The following is an 18,033-nucleotide window of genomic DNA, read 5'->3' on the forward strand; positions in this document are numbered from 1 at the left end:
GATTGATAATAAATCATTACCCGACAATTGCCAACGAGAAGTATATTGGTGTTTATCTGCCTCTTTTAGCACTGTTGTGCTGTTAAATATAAATTACTAGAAAATTTCATCAGTACTAAGTCATTAAGGAGGAAGACATTTGAAGGCAAATCAATCAAGTTATCATTATTACCATCATTATCCTCATTACCTCCACCAAATTTAAGTAAACAGATGCTAATGACGGAAATATAATTTTGGGTTGGAAAGTAAAATGAATATATTTTACAGCCTGCAAAGTTTATTACCATTGTTCAATTGAAAATGTTACAGAAGTTGACACTGATGAGGTTCCTGACACGACCACATTATCGTCCGTATCCGCCATATCTACTGAAGCCACCAAAGCCACCACCGTGCCCTCCAATGCCGCCATAACGACTAAAGCCAGGTTCGGGGTCTGCGTCAGCGCTCCTTTTGCCATAGTGGTGCTGGCGACCAATTCCTTGGAAGCCACCATAACCACCGTAGCCACCATAGCTTAGATGACCAGCACTGGGATCAGCCTCGGGGTCAGCCAGAGCTTCGGCTTCAGCACTTCTCTTGCCGCGGTAGCCGCCATGACCACCATAGCCACCAAATCCTCCATGGGATCTGCCGCCGAAGCCTCCAAATCCTCTATGGAAACCCGGGTCAGCTTCCGGGAGGGGCTCAGCGCTCCCAGTCACTGCAAGTGTGGCCACGAGGGCGAGTGCTGCTACCTGCAAAAGGATATTAACACCAAATTAAATTTTAGGACGCACATGCTGTTTCCAAAACCCTATATACAATAGGTAATACAAGTGTCATTAACACTGTAAGTAGAAAATAAATAAGAAAATAAAGTATCTTCAATTAACCAGTACTACTCACCAAGACCTTCATGTTGATGTGTCTCAACCTGAACTGTGCCGTAAGAGGAGGCTGAGAACTCTTTTATACCTCTCTGAGATGAGACACTCCCTCTACCTGGCGACGTTGAGTGGCCATTTTTCAAGGTCTCACCCAAATTTCTCTGTTAACAGTACATGGACACTCATGGTGACGTCAGCTCAAAATGTCATTGATTTTACTTAGTCACTGGTTGGTGAAAATAGTTTAGACTTAGGATTGTGACTTCCGTGTTACTTAATGTTTTGCAGCTCCTAATTAATAGATAATTAATTTTCATATTGCCCTACAAGTGTATATACAGAAAATAAAACAATTTACTCTAATTTGTCTTTGTTATTTTTGTATTTATTTCACCCCACGAGATATTAATGGCTATAAATGTTAAATGTAAACTATTTTCTGCTCACATGACTCTCACTAAAGTACAAATTCAGTCTCTTCTTCATATTTCACTCCGTCTTACCAGTTACAAACTACAAAAAGAACACAAAACTGTAACCACCTGAACTAAGACCTACCATTATTGTTGTTGTTAAAGGCTCTCTCCCATAGGATTACCACATGACTCTTCCACATAACTACCACATAACTCTTTCATATGATTGTTCCACATAACTCCACACAACACTAATATGACTCCAACACATGACCATATTTTATGCCTACACCACATGAGGCTACTTCTTGACCATCACATGATTACATCTTAAATCCATCACATGAGTCTAACATGATTCTACCTCACGACACCACCATTTGTATTCTACTCATGATTACTCAACATAGCTCCACCACATGACTCCACCACATGGCTCTACCACTTGTCTGCGACTTGAATCCACGTGACTTCATTATATTAATTAAACACTTTAGTCTATCGCATGATTTTGCCAAATGACTCCACCACATGACTCCTCCACATAGCTGTTTTCAACTGGATCAACAGTTTATGTTTTTGTTCAGATTGTACAGCAAGCTTTACAAACCGTCACACGGGGGGGGGGGGAATTAAGGTTTCGTATACAGGAATCATTGTATTTATTTCTGGCCATCGGTATGTTTTTACAATGTTTTGATGTGTGTAGTGTGAGGCATGTGTAAGGTGAGCCGTGTATAGCGTAAGTTAGAGCTCACTGTACTGACTTATTCTTGGATATAAGAGAAATGATTTGCTTCGAAATCCTTCAATGTCATCATAATACGATAATACAACAAGATACGGAGAAACCAGAAAGAGAAATTGAATGATAAAACTTCGAGGACATATTTAATCTTTCCCATTTATTAAAAATCGCTATATAGCATTTGCGTCATTAATACAGTCTTATAATTATTGTATGATCATTGTTCATCCTTCCGTTAGTTAATAGTATTATATCCAGCATGTAGTGTCAGTCGGTGTGGTCAAAGACGTGTTGTTTGATTGATAATAAATCATTACCCGACAATTGCCAACGACAAGTATATTGGTGTTTAGCCGCCTCTTTTAGCACTGTTGTGCTGTTAAATATAAATTACTAGAAAATTTCATCAGTAGTAAGTCATTAAGGAGGAAGACTTTTGAGCTCAAATCATTCATGTTATCATTATTACCATCATTATCCTCATTACCTTCACCAAATTTAAATAAACAAATGTTAATGAAGGAAATGCATTTGTGGGATGGAAAGTAAAATGAATATATTTTACAGCTTGCAAAGTTTATTACTATTGTTCATTTGGGAATGTTACAGAAATTGCCGTCATCGTCAATACTGATCAAGATCCTGATAAGACCACATTATCGTCTGTATCCGCCATATCTATTGAAGCCATCAAAGCCACCACCAATCCCTCCAAAGCCGCCATAACGACTAAAGCCAGGTTCGGGGTCTGCTTCAGCGCTCCTTTTGCCATAATGGTGCAGGTGGCCAACTCCTTGGAAGGCATCATAACCAACGTAGGCGCCATAGCCTAGATGACCAGCACTGGGATCAGCCTTAGGGTCAGCCAGAGCCTCGGCTTTGGGTTGAGGGTTGGCTTCGGTGCTTCTCTTGCCGCGATAGCCACCATGACCACCATAGCCACCAAACCCTCCATGGGATCTGCCACCGAAGCCTCCAAATCCTCTATGGAAACCCGGGTCAGCTTCTGGGAGGGGCTCAGCGCTCCCATTCACTGCAAGTGTGGCCACGAGGGCGAGTGCTGCTACCTGTTAGTGGATATAGAGGAAGACCAAATTTTCATACTCGACACTGTATGCCGAATTCTATTTAACAAGATTAAATCATGCATATCACCACTTGAAGATTGGACGAAACTGAAATAAAAATTATAGAATCAAAATCGCAATAGATGACTCACCAAGACCTTCATGCTTGGGTGTTTCAGCGGAAACTGAGCCCAGACGTTCAGGTTTAGAAGGCGGTTGACAGTCTTTATACCTCAATGAGCCGTGTCTCTCCCACCATCAGGAGACACTGGTCAGGCTGTGTACAAGGTCTTACCAAGATATCTTTGGCCATGGAACAGGAACGATAATGATGACGTCGTTTTTCTATTTACCAAGTGAATTGCATGAAGTCTCTATTGACCAAAATATTATCGCGTGGACTGTGTCGTCAAATTAAGTAGAACACGGGACAGTAGAGCAATTCACCGACATTTTAACATCTGCACTACCGATTCACTATTTATTTTTAAATGAAGATTTACGTTGATATATCTGTACCCAAGCTACCCGTAAATGATAATCAGTGTTGCATTATTAAACAGTTGCTTCTATATTCTTTAATGCTCAGTAAGTTTGTACAGTGTGATGGAATATTACCTGGAAGAGGATTGGTAAAACACACGATCCTCTTTATTATATTTAAGTTTTAATTAGGTATATTTACTATCAAAAAAATCCTTTCCTTTAATAGGCAATTACTGTAAGGTTAATTTTCATAACTCGTAACTGCTTTGTTAGTTGTAATGCTAGAAATAAAAAAGTCTCCCAAAATCGGAAGGTTTAGTCACAGTGTAGTGATGTAACGACACGACACTCGAAGCTTCGTCAACACCATTCCACCTTGAAACTTGGTCTTTTCCATCCTAATCGTGATCTCACTTGCGAAAGAAATCACCCGCCCGTCTACTTGAGAAAAGGAGCTCAGTGTTTATATCGTGAAAAAAAAGACTGGCGAAATTTTATTCTCTCATGTCTATTGTGTCTTTTCTCGTTATTTTTGTGTTTTCGAAGCGTATGTAAACTGGCCCGGGGGAAGCGAAGTGGAAATGCTCGAGTGTCACAGTGGTGGTCGGACACTCATGTACAGGGCACACAACCTTCTTACCCTTGATCCTTTGTTGACTGGGTTTAAGCGCCAGCACTTTCCCTTCACTAAATGTTTTTCTCATTACCCAGTGCCTTTTAAGTGAGGCTTGAAGGCCCCTATGCTATATTCAACATAATTTTGTAGAATAGCTGTTTATATACTTGTCCTATCTACTGTATACATATATATATATATATATATATATATATACATTCGAATTTAACTTAATTAACATATAATTATGCACCGATTGTTTATTATTATTATTATTATTATTATTATTATTATTATTATTATTATTATTATTATTATTATTATTATTATTCCTCCGAAAAAATATGTTTCTTCTATAACACTGAATAATATTAGCCAGCCGGTCTCATTCCCTATACACTAGCAGTGGTTCTTAACCTGGGGGGCGCGCCCCCCTTTTTGGGGCGTCAGTAATTTCCAGGGGGGCGCAAGCCCTAGGGAAAAAGTAGGAATTTCTCTAATTATAATTATAGTTTTTATTTTTTTAACAAGAGCGTGGGCTAATATTGAGAAGTTTATGAAAAAATGCAAAAGTATCGCCTTATAACTTTAGTTTTTTTAGGCTACTTTTTTTACTTAGGGCTTACCATTTTCTGTACTTATTGACCCTCCCTCTCCTTCGAAACTCATGGGGGGGGGTTAACTCGTCCTGGACCTGTATACTGCTCGTTGGTGACTGGTGAGCCCCGTTCTCTCCCAGTCATCTGCACACGTCCGTGGCAATAATTCCTCTTCTCTCACAATTATTCAGTTAAGGCTGTTGAGGTATGTTTATCCCAGTTGTTATATTTACCTAAAAATAGTAAGCAGTCATAAGTTTATTGGTGAATTGTGAACACGCATGTGTTGCTCTGTTTGTTATTCACAAGTTTTGAATTCCGTTTGTATTTTATCAGAAGTTGGTGGTGCTTAAAATCATGTGGTGGTAACGGTGGTTATGGTAAAGTTGTTTATGATGATATTGATTTGTTTCTTAATACTCATATGTTTATGATCATGATGTGTTTACTATAATGTTGTGGTGTTTGTTAATATTTACTTAATAATTATGTGGTGGTGTTTATGATAATGTGATGCTTGTTAATGATATGGTGGTGTTTATGATCATGTATGATTGTAGTCACTTGTAGTGTTTACGAACCTTACGATCATATGTTTGTTATTGATCATGTGGTTGTGATTATCATGATGTTGTGGTGTTCATGAGCACGTGGTGATGTTTATCTTACCTTACACGTGCCTTATGTTTTGTTCATAGATGCAAGGGGGGCGTGGAGGGAAGGACTAATTCCTAGAGGGGGCGTGGAGGGAAGGACCAATTCCTAGAGGGGGCGTGGAGGGAAGGACCAATGCCTAGAGGGGGCGTGGTAGTAAAAAGGTTAAGAACCACTGCTATAAAGGTTGTACAGTTGGGGCCAGCTGTCGGTCTCACACCATTATAGAGAGGGACTCAAGAAACAAGTTAAAGCGACATGTTTTATGGACTATTAAGCGTAATATGAATCGTCTGCTTTTAAGTTAACTAACATGTATGACAGCGGTCAATACAGCCTTATGTTTGTTATTTTGTCTTCTGGTAATTTTAGTAGCGTGTAATTGTTCTGCCAGTACGGAGGTTAGTTCCAGGTTGTAATGTATTTGACTTTGTAAGATTCCTCCCTCTATTATTCAGTGCATGTGATACAAAAACATTCTTCAACCATTTGGCCTCCGAAGATCCAAAATATAAAACTAACGTCATGATGATCAACCTTACATTATTTACAAAGAAATCTGGGTACGTCCTTGGAACCAAAGAGTCCAGCGTGGTCTAATGGTGGCGGGGTGTCTTGAGCGAGAGGTATAAAAGGACCGACAACCTCCTTCACGGCACAGTTCTTGCTGAAACACCCCAGCATGAAGGTCTTGGTAAGTTCTGTACTAAAAGTATAATATATAATCAATTTTAATTCAGTGTTCGTTAACTTTGCATTTTAATAACCTAAATCCAGTTACGAGAGTTTTTGAATGATCATAAAATATTCATGACAAAATTGCATTTATGCACAGATACATGTGAGTGATAATTTGATCTTAATTATCTTCCTCATGCAGGTAGCAGCACTCGCCCTCGTGGCCACACTTGCAGTGACTGGGAACGCTGAGCCCCTCCCGGAAGCTGACCCGGGTTTCCATAGAGGATTTGGGAGCTTCGGCGGCAGATCCCATGGTGGATTTGGTGGCTATGGAGGCTATGGTCCCTACCGGGGCAAGAGAAGCGCCGATGCCGAAGCTCTGGCTGACCCCGAGGCTGATCCCAGTGCTGGTCATCTAAGCTATGGAGGTTACGGTGGTTATGGTGGCTTCCAAGGAATTAGCCGCCAGCACCACTATGGCAAAAGGAGCGCTGACGCAGACCCCGAACCTGACTTTAGTCGCTATGGCGGCTTTCGAGGGCACAGTGGTGGCTTTGGTGGCTTCAGTGGGTATGGGAGATATGGACGTTAACGTGACTTTTTATTAAGATTTCCACTTTCCGTTTTCAAGTCCTGTAAATTCTGATTCATATGCAACTAATAATCTTGAATAAAATTTGAAATTCTCCGAAGCATTGATTTTATTACCTTCTAATATTATAGTTCGTATTTGTGTAAGTTTAAATACAATAATAATGCTGGAGGAGCTGTGGATGATCATGTTATGATAAATGATCTCTCATCGTAGTCGCCCTCCTTGCTTGCTGGGTCCTCTCCCACACAATATATAGTTGATGTTATGTCTCCAAGATGATCCTTCCTCGTTTTTTAATTTCTTTATTCTTTATATTGCCATTGATGATTATAATTATTATTAATTTTAACAGGACTTTTAGCATTGATTTGGTGGTGACGTGACTGACAAGTTGTATATCCTAGAATGATAATTGTTTATTAAATATTGAGAAATTACTTGCCCCAGAGGAGAGTTCATGTCACTATGCTCCTTTGCCATTTATTAAAATTCTCGATTGTGTTCTGTCGACCTTTATTTGGGAGACCATTTGCCGTGTGGAATAGGTCCAGGCTGTTATAATTGCATACTTGCGCCCTTAAAACTAAAATTGACTCGAAGAATAGTTTTTTGGGGCATATTATACAAATTTCAATTACACTTCATAGGATGCCGGTCGTTGGATGAATTTGTTGTTAAAGGGATGATCAAAAGATACACAAAGATTGAGAGTTATAAGGAAAACTGTAAGGAGTACAGTATTCATATAAGACTAATACTCACCCTAAAATTATTGGAATAAGATATTTAATGGAGATATAATTTACCAACGTATATATTCCGAAAACAACAGCATGAACATTTAACAGCTTCACGTCTTTGTTGACTTCTTAGTTCCTTAGTCTTACAAATACAACTATTCGAAATCTGTTAGTCATCAAGAACAAAAGTGCTGAGATGGATTTCGGATCTGAGATAAGATGATTATTTTACAGAAGTTGTTGACCAGGTAGTGTTGTATTTTGGGTCAATATCATAATGGTGTAAAGATTGTAAAGCTTTTCTCACCAGCCATCAGTGACAGTGACGTATTCCTTAAACAGAATCAATATTTTTTTTTTTTTACTTATAATTCTACAATGGTTCGCCATAGCAGCCATCAGATTACTCAGATCTTTCATTCCTTTCACTTCGCCACAATGTTGCTTCACTCTCTCTTTTACAGGTTCATTAATCGGCAATGTTCGGTAGATTGTACATCATCTAATATACTATAGGACTAGGCGTGTGGCTGTGTGTGTGTGTGTGTCTGTTCTGGGCAGCCGAAACGGCACAATCGTTTCTCATCAAACTTGGTGAAAAAATCGCAAAAAAATTCGTTGAGTGGAACAAACCTGGTCCCATGTCGATGGTTTCTTTAGGAAGGCATTAGTTAACAATTTTATTTACGATGGAAAACGATGCAAGTCTACGGACTTGGCGCACACTAATTAACCATGCAAGTCTACGGACGTGGCGCACCCTCATTCGCTGTACGCTGTCACGAGCGTTCAAACTCTCACAAGGGCACGAACGTGCTCGCGATCACTTGTATGTACTACACTTGTATGTACTACCGGCAAGGCCGTGAACTCGTAACACTCGTCTTGCCTGCTGTGGCCACCGTTTCATCTGTGGATGTGGGTCACACTAGAATAACCCGTCATAGTACATCCTTCTTTCCTCACACAGCCAAAAAGTGGAATGCTCTGCCTTGTTCTGTGTTTCCATACACATACAATCTGTCTCCCTTCAAAAAGCTGGTTTTCCTCATCTTCGTGGTGTAAATTAATACAACTTTTTTCTTTTCTAATTTTAATTTATTTTTATTTATATTTTTTCGCCCCCTAGTCCCCGTTGAGGGTCGATGACCTGTGCGCTGGTGAGCTACTCACCGTTAAAAAAAAAAAAAAAGGCAACCTTTCTTCTTATTGACAAGATAAACACTTTCGGGCAACTTTCAGCTTCTTGTTGTCATACACGATGTTTACGTTGTATGTTCATTACATTCCTGTCATATTATTAAAAAATACATTGAGAAAACAGGCGAATTTTTGCCTTTGTTTATTCAGTATCCGTATATATATATATATATATATATATATATATATATATATATATATATATATATATATATATATATATATATATATATATATATCCCTAACCACGTTTAGTACAATGCGAAAGTGATGAGAATCAATTTGTAGGAATAACGTCCTGATTTTAGCGAGTTTCGGGTTAGTTATATACTGTATAACCTTGAGTACTATAGGTTGCTCTACCTGACATCTCTAATCACTTCCCGCAATTGTCGTGGCGATATCACGATTGTGTATTTTTCGTGGGTCTTGCCTGGACCACCCAGTAGTCCGTGGCGAATAATAATAACAAAGTTGCACAACCTTGGGACCCAAGTAATATGTGTGTGTGTGTGTGTGTGTGTGTGTGTGTGTGTGTGTGTGTGTGTGTGTGTGTGATTGTGTATGTGTGTGTGATTGTGTATGTGTGTGTGTGTGTGTGTGTGTGTGTGTGTGTGTGTGTTTGTGTGTGTGATTGTGTATGTGTGTGTGTGTGTGTGTGTGTGTGTGTGTGTGTGTGTGTGTGGGGCTTCAGATTTGTAACTGTTACCGTGTTGGAGCTACAACTGGAACAGACAGGCACACGCCCGGATGTCTATAGTTAATAGGAGTACCAAAGGACATGCAAATAGGATAATGATATCAGTCATTGGTTAAGTATGCTTGATTTTATTGACATTTCCTTGTAGTATTTTATTCAATTTTATTCTTAAATCATGCAATTGTTGCAACAGCCGATATACAGTTGATGGAATTTCTAAAAATTGCGTTATCGTCCGTATCCTCCATATCTTCTGAAGCCACCAAAGCCACCAGGTTGCCCTCCAAAGCCGCCATAACGACTAAAGTCAGGTTCGGGGTCTGCGTCAGCGCTTCTTTTGCCATGGTGGTGGTGGTGCTGGCCAATTCCTTGGAAGCCACCATAAACACCGTAGCCACCATACCTTACATGACCACCACTGGGATCAGCCTCAGGCTCAGCCAAAGCTTCGGCTTCGGGTTGAGGATTTGCCTCGGCGTTTCTCTTGCCACGGTAGGCACCATGACCACCATAACCACCATATCCTCCATGGGATCTGCCGCTGAAGCCTCCAAATCCTCCATGGGATCTGCCACCGAAGCCTCTAAATCCACTATGGTAACCCGGGTCAGCTTCTGGGAGGGGCTCAGCGCTCCCGGTCACTGCAAGTGTGGCCACGAGGGCGAGTGCTGCTACCTGTACAAAGATAATAACGTGACGAAAACAAAATGGACAAACATGTTATATGTAGAAAGAATAAATTATACTAAATTTAACATTTACAACGACACAATAAAAAATGAGATGACATTATTTTACAACATTGAAATGATTTGAAGACTCACCAAGACCTTCATGCTGAGGTGTTTCAGCTTGAACTGTGGTTTGAGGGAGGCTGACGCTCCTTTTATACCTCCCACCCGAAACGCAACCTTCACCAAGCAACGCTGAATGAACTGTTTCCAAGGTCTTATGGAGCTGTGTGTGTGTCGTCGGTACAAGAACTCTCACGCTCCGCCTTCCGTGTGAGTTAGTATCTTCTAATATCTTAATAAAGAGATTGTTTTTCAACCTAGAAAGTTTTGATTTTCATTACTGTAGAAGAGTTTTAAAGGAAAACAATTCTTTAATATATAATCGAAAATTTTAGAATATTTGTAAGACGATACGATATGCAAATTAGTCAATTGCTTCCGAGTTTATTCTTCACCCATTTTACATAACTATAAAATATATTCTTAGGTTTTCCATTTTACTTATATACTTTTTTGTTACGAGTTAGTAGTGGGTATAAATGCCGAAGAAAACGTGCTCTTCCTATTTCATTTTCACTACGCAACAAAAGTATGCCTTACTTCCTGGTTTAATCTGTGGTACCTGTGAAACACAACACAACACGGAAAAAAAAACCACGCCAGAGAAGCCGAGGCAGAAGCTCTGCCTGACCCTGAGGCTGATCCCAGTGCTGGTCATCTAGGGACTATGGTTCCTATAGTGGCTTCCGAGGTACTGGCCTAAATTATTTTTTCTAAATATAAAACTAACGTCATGATGATCAACCTTACATTATTTACAAAGAAATCTGGGTACGTCCTTGGAACCAAAGAGTCCAGCGTGGTCTAATGGTGGCGGGGTGTCTTGAGCGAGAGGTATAAAAGGACCGACAACCTCCTTCACGGCACAGTTCTTGCTGAAACACCCCAGCATGAAGGTCTTGGTAAGTTCTGTACTAAAAGTATAATATATAATCAATTTTAATTCAGTGTTCGTTAACTTTGCATTTTAATAACCTAAATCCAGTTGCGTGAGTTTTTGAATGATCATAAAATAATCATGACAAAATTGCATTTATGCACAGATACATGTGAGTGATAATTTGATCTTAATTATCTTCCTCATGCAGGTAGCAGCACTCGCCCTCGTGGCCACACTTGCAGTGACTGGGAACGCTGAGCCCCTCCCGGAAGCTGACCCGGGTTTCCATAGAGGATTTGGGAGCTTCGGGGGCAGATCCCATGGTGGATTTGGTGGCTATGGAGGCTATGGTGGCTACCGCGGCAAAAGAAGCGCTGAAGCCGAAGCTCTGGCTGACCCCGAGGCTGATCCCAGTGCTGGTCATCTAAGCTATGGAGGTTACGGTGGTTATGGTGGCTTCCAAGGAATTAGCCGCCAGCACCACTATGGCAAAAGGAGCGCTGACGCAGACCCCGAACCTGGCTTTTGTCGCTATGGCGGCTTTGGAGGGCACAGTGGTGGCTGATGGCTTTCGGTGGCTTCAGTGGGTATGGGAGATATGGACGTTAACGTGACTTTTTATTAAGATTTCCACTTTCCGTTTTCAAGTCCTGTAAATTCTGATTCATATGCAACTAATAATCTTGAATAAAATTTGAAATTCTCCGAAGCATTGATTTTATTACCTTCTAATATTATAGTTCGTATTTGTGTAAGTTTAAATACAATAATAATGCTGGAGGAGCTGTGGATGATCATGTTATGATAAATGATCTCTCATCGTAGTCGCCCTCCTTGCTTGCTGGGTCCTCTCCCACACAATATATAGTTGATGTTATGTCTCCAAGATGATCCTTCCTCGTTTTTTAATTTCTTTATTCTTTATATTGCCATTGATGATTATAATTATTATTAATTTTAACAGGACTTTTAGCATTGATTTGGTGGTGACGTGACTGACAAGTTGTATATCCTAGAATGATAATTGTTTATTAAATATTGAGAAATTACTTGCCCCAGAGGAGAGTTCATGTCACTATGCTCCTTTGCCATTTATTAAAATTCTCGATTGTGTTCTGTCGACCTTTATTTGGGAGACCATTTGCCGTGTGGAATAGGTCCAGGCTGTTATAATTGCATACTTGCGCCCTTAAAACTAAAATTGACTCGAAGAATAGTTTTTTGGGGCATATTATACAAATTTCAATTACACTTCATAGGATGCCGGTCGTTGGATGAATTTGTTGTTAAAGGGATGATCAAAAGATACACAAAGATTGAGAGTTATAAGGAAAACTGTAAGGAGTACAGTATTCATATAAGACTAATACTCACCCTAAAATTATTGGAATAAGATATTTAATGGAGATATAATTTACCAACGTATATATTCCGAGAACAACAGCATGAACATTTAACAGCTTCACGTCTTTGTTGACTTCTTAGTTCCTTAGTCTTACAAATACAACTATTCGAAATCTGTTAGTCATCAAGAACCAAAGTGCTGAGATGGATTTCGGATCTGAGATAAGATGATTATTTTACAGAAGTTGTTGACCAGGTAGTGTTGTATTTTGGGTCAATATCATAATGGTGTAAAGATTGTAAAGCTTTTCTCACCAGCCATCACTGACAGTGACGTATTCCTTAAACAGAATCAATATTTTTTTTTTTTTACTTATAATTCTACAATGGTTCGCCATAGCAGCCATCAGATTACTCAGATCTTTCATTCCTTTCACTTCGCCACAATGTTGCTTCACTCTCTCTTTTACAGGTTCATTAATCGGCAATGTTCGGTAGATTGTACATCATCTAATATACTATAGGACTAGGCGTGTGGCTGTGTGTGTGTGTGTGTCTGTTCTGGGCAGCCGAAACGGCACAATCGTTTCTCATCAAACTTGGTGAAAAAATCGCAAAAAAATTCGTTGAGTGGAACAAACCTGGTCCCATGTCGATGGTTTCTTTAGGAAGGCATTAGTTAACAATTTTATTTACGATGGAAAACGATGCAAGTCTACGGACTTGGCGCACACTAATTAACCATGCAAGTCTACGGACGTGGCGCACCCTCATTCGCTGTACGCTGTCACGAGCGTTCAAACTCTCACAAGGGCACGAACGTGCTCGCGATCACTTGTATGTACTACACTTGTATGTACTACCGGCAAGGCCGTGAACTCGTAACACTCGTCTTGCCTGCTGTGGCCACCGTTTCATCTGTGGATGTGGGTCACACTAGAATAACCCGTCATAGTACATCCTTCTTTCCTCACACAGCCAAAAAGTGGAATGCTCTGCCTTGTTCTGTGTTTCCATACACATACAATCTGTCTCCCTTCAAAAAGCTGGTTTTCCTCATCTTCGTGGTGTAAATTAATACAACTTTTTCTTTTCTATTTTAATTTATTTTTACTTATATGTTTTCGCCCCCTAGTCCCCGTTGAGGGTCGATGACCTGTGCGCTGGTGAGCTACTCACCGTTAAAAAGAAAAGAAAAAGGCAACCTTTCTTCTTATTGACAAGATAAACACTTTCGGGCAACTTTCAGCTTCTTGTTGTCATACACGATGTTTACGTTGTATGTTCATTAAATTCCTGTCATATAATTAAAAAATACATTGAGAAAACAGGCGAATTTTTGCCTTTGTTTATTCAGTATCCGTATATATATATATATATATATATATATATATATATATATATATATATATATATATATATATATATATATATATATATATATATATATATATATATATATATATATATATATATATATAATCCCTAACCACGTTTAGTACAATGCGAAAGTGATGAGAATCAATTTGTAGGAATAACGTCCTGATTTTAGCGAGTTTCGGGTTAGTTATATACTGTATAACCTTGAGTACTATAGGTTGCTCTACCTGACATCTCTAATCACTTCCCGCAATTGTCGTGGCGATATCACGATTGTGTATTTTTCGTGGGTCTTGCCTGGACCACCCAGTAGCCCGTGGCGAATAATAATAACAAAGTTGCACAACCTTGGGACCCAAGTAATATGTGTGTGTGTGTGTGTGTGTGTGTGTGTGTGGGCTTCAGATTTGTAACTGTTACCGTGTTGGAGCTACAACTGGAACAGACAGGCACACGCCCGGATGTCTATAGTTAATAGGAGTACCAAAGGACATGCAAATAGGATAATGATATCAGTCATTGGTTAAGTATGCTTGATTTTATTGACATTTCCTTGTAGTATTTTATTCAATTTTATTCTTAAATCATGCAATTGTTGCAACAGCCGATATACAGTTGATGGAATTTCTAAAAATTGCGTTATCGTCCGTATCCTCCATATCTTCTGAAGCCACCAAAGCCACCAGGTTGCCCTCCAAAGCCGCCATAACGACTAAAGTCAGGTTCGGGGTCTGCGTCAGCGCTTCTTTTGCCATGGTGGTGGTGGTGCTGGCCAATTCCTTGGAAGCCACCATAAACACCGTAGCCACCATACCTTACATGACCACCACTGGGATCAGCCTCAGGCTCAGCCAAAGCTTCGGCTTCGGGTTGAGGATTTGCCTCGGCGTTTCTCTTGCCACGGTAGGCACCATGACCACCATAACCACCATATCCTCCATGGGATCTGCCGCTGAAGCCTCCAAATCCTCCATGGGATCTGCCACCGAAGCCTCTAAATCCACTATGGTAACCCGGGTCAGCTTCTGGGAGGGGCTCAGCGCTCCCGGTCACTGCAAGTGTGGCCACGAGGGCGAGTGCTGCTACCTGTACAAAGATAATAACGTGACGAAAACAAAATGGACAAACATGTTATATGTAGAAAGAATAAATTATACTAAATTTAACATTTACAACGACACAATAAAAAATGAGATGACATTATTTTACAACATTGAAATGATTTGAAGACTCACCAAGACCTTCATGCTGAGGTGTTTCAGCTTGAACTGTGGTTTGAGGGAGGCTGACGCTCCTTTTATACCTCCCACCCGAAACGCAACCTTCACCAAGCAACGCTGAATGAACTGTTTCCAAGGTCTTATGGAGCTGTGTGTGTGTCGTCGGTACAAGAACTCTCACGCTCCGCCTTCCGTGTGAGTTAGTATCTTCTAATATCTTAATAAAGAGATTGTTTTTCAACCTAGAAAGTTTTGATTTTCATTACTGTAGAAGAGTTTTAAAGGAAAACAATTCTTTAATATATAATCGAAAATTTTAGAATATTTGTAAGACGATACGATATGCAAATTAGTCAATTGCTTCCGAGTTTATTCTTCACCCATTTTACATAACTATAAAATATATTCTTAGGTTTTCCATTTTACTTATATACTTTTTTGTTACGAGTTAGTAGTGGGTATAAATGCCGAAGAAAACGTGCTCTTCCTATTTCATTTTCACTACGCAACAAAAGTATGCCTTACTTCCTGGTTTAATCTGTGGTACCTGTGAAACACAACACAACACGGAAAAAAAAACCACGCCAGAGAAGCCGAGGCAGAAGCTCTGCCTGACCCTGAGGCTGATCCCAGTGCTGGTCATCTAGGGACTATGGTTCCTATAGTGGCTTCCGAGGTACTGGCCTAAATTATTTTTTCTAAATATAAAACTAACGTCATGATGATCAACCTTACATTATTTACAAAGAAATCTGGGTACGTCCTTGGAACCAAAGAGTCCAGCGTGGTCTAATGGTGGCGGGGTGTCTTGAGCGAGAGGTATAAAAGGACCGACAACCTCCTTCACGGCACAGTTCTTGCTGAAACACCCCAGCATGAAGGTCTTGGTAAGTTCTGTACTAAAAGTATAATATATAATCAATTTTAATTCAGTGTTCGTTAACTTTGCATTTTAATAACCTAAATCCAGTTACGAGAGTTTTTGAATGATCATAAAATATTCATGACAAAATTGCATTTATGCACAGATACATGTGAGTGATAATTTGATCTTAATTATCTTCCTCATGCAGGTAGCAGCACTCGCCCTCGTGGCCACACTTGCAGTGACTGGGAACGCTGAGCCCCTCCCGGAAGCTGACCCGGGTTTCCATAGAGGATTTGGGAGCTTCGGCGGCAGATCCCATGGTGGATTTGGTGGCTATGGAGGCTATGGTCCCTACCGGGGCAAGAGAAGCGCCGATGCCGAAGCTCTGGCTGACCCCGAGGCTGATCCCAGTGCTGGTCATCTAAGCTATGGAGGTTACGGTGGTTATGGTGGCTTCCAAGGAATTAGCCGCCAGCACCACTATGGCAAAAGGAGCGCTGACGCAGACCCCGAACCTGACTTTAGTCGCTATGGCGGCTTTCGAGGGCACAGTGGTGGCTTTGGTGGCTTCAGTGGGTATGGGAGATATGGACGTTAACGTGACTTTTTATTAAGATTTCCACTTTCCGTTTTCAAGTCCTGTAAATTCTGATTCATATGCAACTAATAATCTTGAATAAAATTTGAAATTCTCCGAAGCATTGATTTTATTACCTTCTAATATTATAGTTCGTATTTGTGTAAGTTTAAATACAATAATAATGCTGGAGGAGCTGTGGATGATCATGTTATGATAAATGATCTCTCATCGTAGTCGCCCTCCTTGCTTGCTGGGTCCTCTCCCACACAATATATAGTTGATGTTATGTCTCCAAGATGATCCTTCCTCGTTTTTTAATTTCTTTATTCTTTATATTGCCATTGATGATTATAATTATTATTAATTTTAACAGGACTTTTAGCATTGATTTGGTGGTGACGTGACTGACAAGTTGTATATCCTAGAATGATAATTGTTTATTAAATATTGAGAAATTACTTGCCCCAGAGGAGAGTTCATGTCACTATGCTCCTTTGCCATTTATTAAAATTCTCGATTGTGTTCTGTCGACCTTTATTTGGGAGACCATTTGCCGTGTGGAATAGGTCCAGGCTGTTATAATTGCATACTTGCGCCCTTAAAACTAAAATTGACTCGAAGAATAGTTTTTTGGGGCATATTATACAAATTTCAATTACACTTCATAGGATGCCGGTCGTTGGATGAATTTGTTGTTAAAGGGATGATCAAAAGATACACAAAGATTGAGAGTTATAAGGAAAACTGTAAGGAGTACAGTATTCATATAAGACTAATACTCACCCTAAAATTATTGGAATAAGATATTTAATGGAGATATAATTTACCAACGTATATATTCCGAAAACAACAGCATGAACATTTAACAGCTTCACGTCTTTGTTGACTTCTTAGTTCCTTAGTCTTACAAATACAACTATTCGAAATCTGTTAGTCATCAAGAACAAAAGTGCTGAGATGGATTTCGGATCTGAGATAAGATGATTATTTTACAGTTGTTGACCAGGTAGTGTTGTATTTTGGGTCAATATCATAATGGTGTAAAGATTGTAAAGCTTTTCTCACCAGCCATCACTGACAGTGACGTATTCCTTAAACAGAATCAATATTTTTTTTTTTTTACTTATAATTCTACAATGGTTCGCCATAGCAGCCATCAGATTACTCAGATCTTTCATTCCTTTCACTTCGCCACAATGTTGCTTCACTCTCTCTCTCTTTTACAGGTTCATTAATCGGCAATGTTCGGTAGATTGTACATCATCTAATATACTATAGGACTAGGCGTGTGGCTGTGTGTGTGTGTGTGTCTGTTCTGGGCAGCCGAAACGGCACAATCGTTTCTCATCAAACTTGGTGAAAAAATCGCAAAAAAATTCGTAGAGTGGAACAAACCTGGTCCCATGTCGATGGTTTCTTTAGGAAGGCATTAGTTAACAATTTTATTTACGATGGAAAACGATGCAAGTCTACGGACTTGGCGCACACTAATTAACCATGCAAGTCTACGGACGTGGCGCACCCTCATTCGCTGTACGCTGTCACGAGCGTTCAAACTCTCACAAGGGCACGAACGTGCTCGCGATCACTTGT

General features: G+C 39.9%; 4 protein-coding genes across 4 annotated transcripts; 2 read left to right on the plus strand and 2 right to left on the minus strand.

Annotated features, from left to right (window-relative positions):
- Positions 1-262: 262 nt before the first annotated feature.
- LOC121878985 (spidroin-1-like) lies at positions 263-10,309 on the minus strand. The gene is made up of 4 exons (XM_042385435.1): positions 10,199-10,309; positions 9,606-10,049; positions 2,696-3,103; positions 263-740 (listed from the first exon to the last, which is right to left on the minus strand). Exons 1-4 carry the CDS (start codon positions 10,208-10,210, stop codon positions 348-350), a joined length of 1,257 nt encoding a protein of 418 aa, XP_042241369.1. The 5' UTR covers positions 10,211-10,309; the 3' UTR covers positions 263-347.
- LOC121879059 (ATP-dependent RNA helicase A-like) lies at positions 6,048-6,831 on the plus strand. Its single transcript, XM_042385547.1, has 2 exons — positions 6,048-6,152; positions 6,339-6,831. Exons 1-2 carry the CDS (start codon positions 6,141-6,143, stop codon positions 6,729-6,731), a joined length of 405 nt encoding a protein of 134 aa, XP_042241481.1. The 5' UTR covers positions 6,048-6,140; the 3' UTR covers positions 6,732-6,831.
- A 655-nt stretch (positions 10,310-10,964) lies between the features above and the next one.
- LOC121878986 lies at positions 10,965-16,558 on the plus strand. The gene is made up of 4 exons (XM_042385437.1): positions 10,965-11,070; positions 11,257-11,602; positions 14,377-14,780; positions 16,066-16,558. Exons 1-4 carry the CDS (start codon positions 11,059-11,061, stop codon positions 16,456-16,458), a joined length of 1,155 nt encoding a protein of 384 aa, XP_042241371.1. The 5' UTR covers positions 10,965-11,058; the 3' UTR covers positions 16,459-16,558.
- Positions 14,296-15,118, minus strand: LOC121879000 (cold and drought-regulated protein CORA-like). Its single transcript, XM_042385451.1, has 2 exons — positions 15,008-15,118; positions 14,296-14,858 (listed from the first exon to the last, which is right to left on the minus strand). Exons 1-2 carry the CDS (start codon positions 15,017-15,019, stop codon positions 14,412-14,414), a joined length of 459 nt encoding a protein of 152 aa, XP_042241385.1. The 5' UTR covers positions 15,020-15,118; the 3' UTR covers positions 14,296-14,411.
- Positions 16,559-18,033: the final 1,475 nt, after the last annotated feature.

This window comes from Homarus americanus, unplaced genomic scaffold, assembly GCF_018991925.1.
Source record: "Homarus americanus isolate GMGI-L3 unplaced genomic scaffold, GMGI_Hamer_2.0 scaffold4060, whole genome shotgun sequence".
NCBI lineage: Eukaryota > Metazoa > Arthropoda > Malacostraca > Decapoda > Nephropidae > Homarus > Homarus americanus.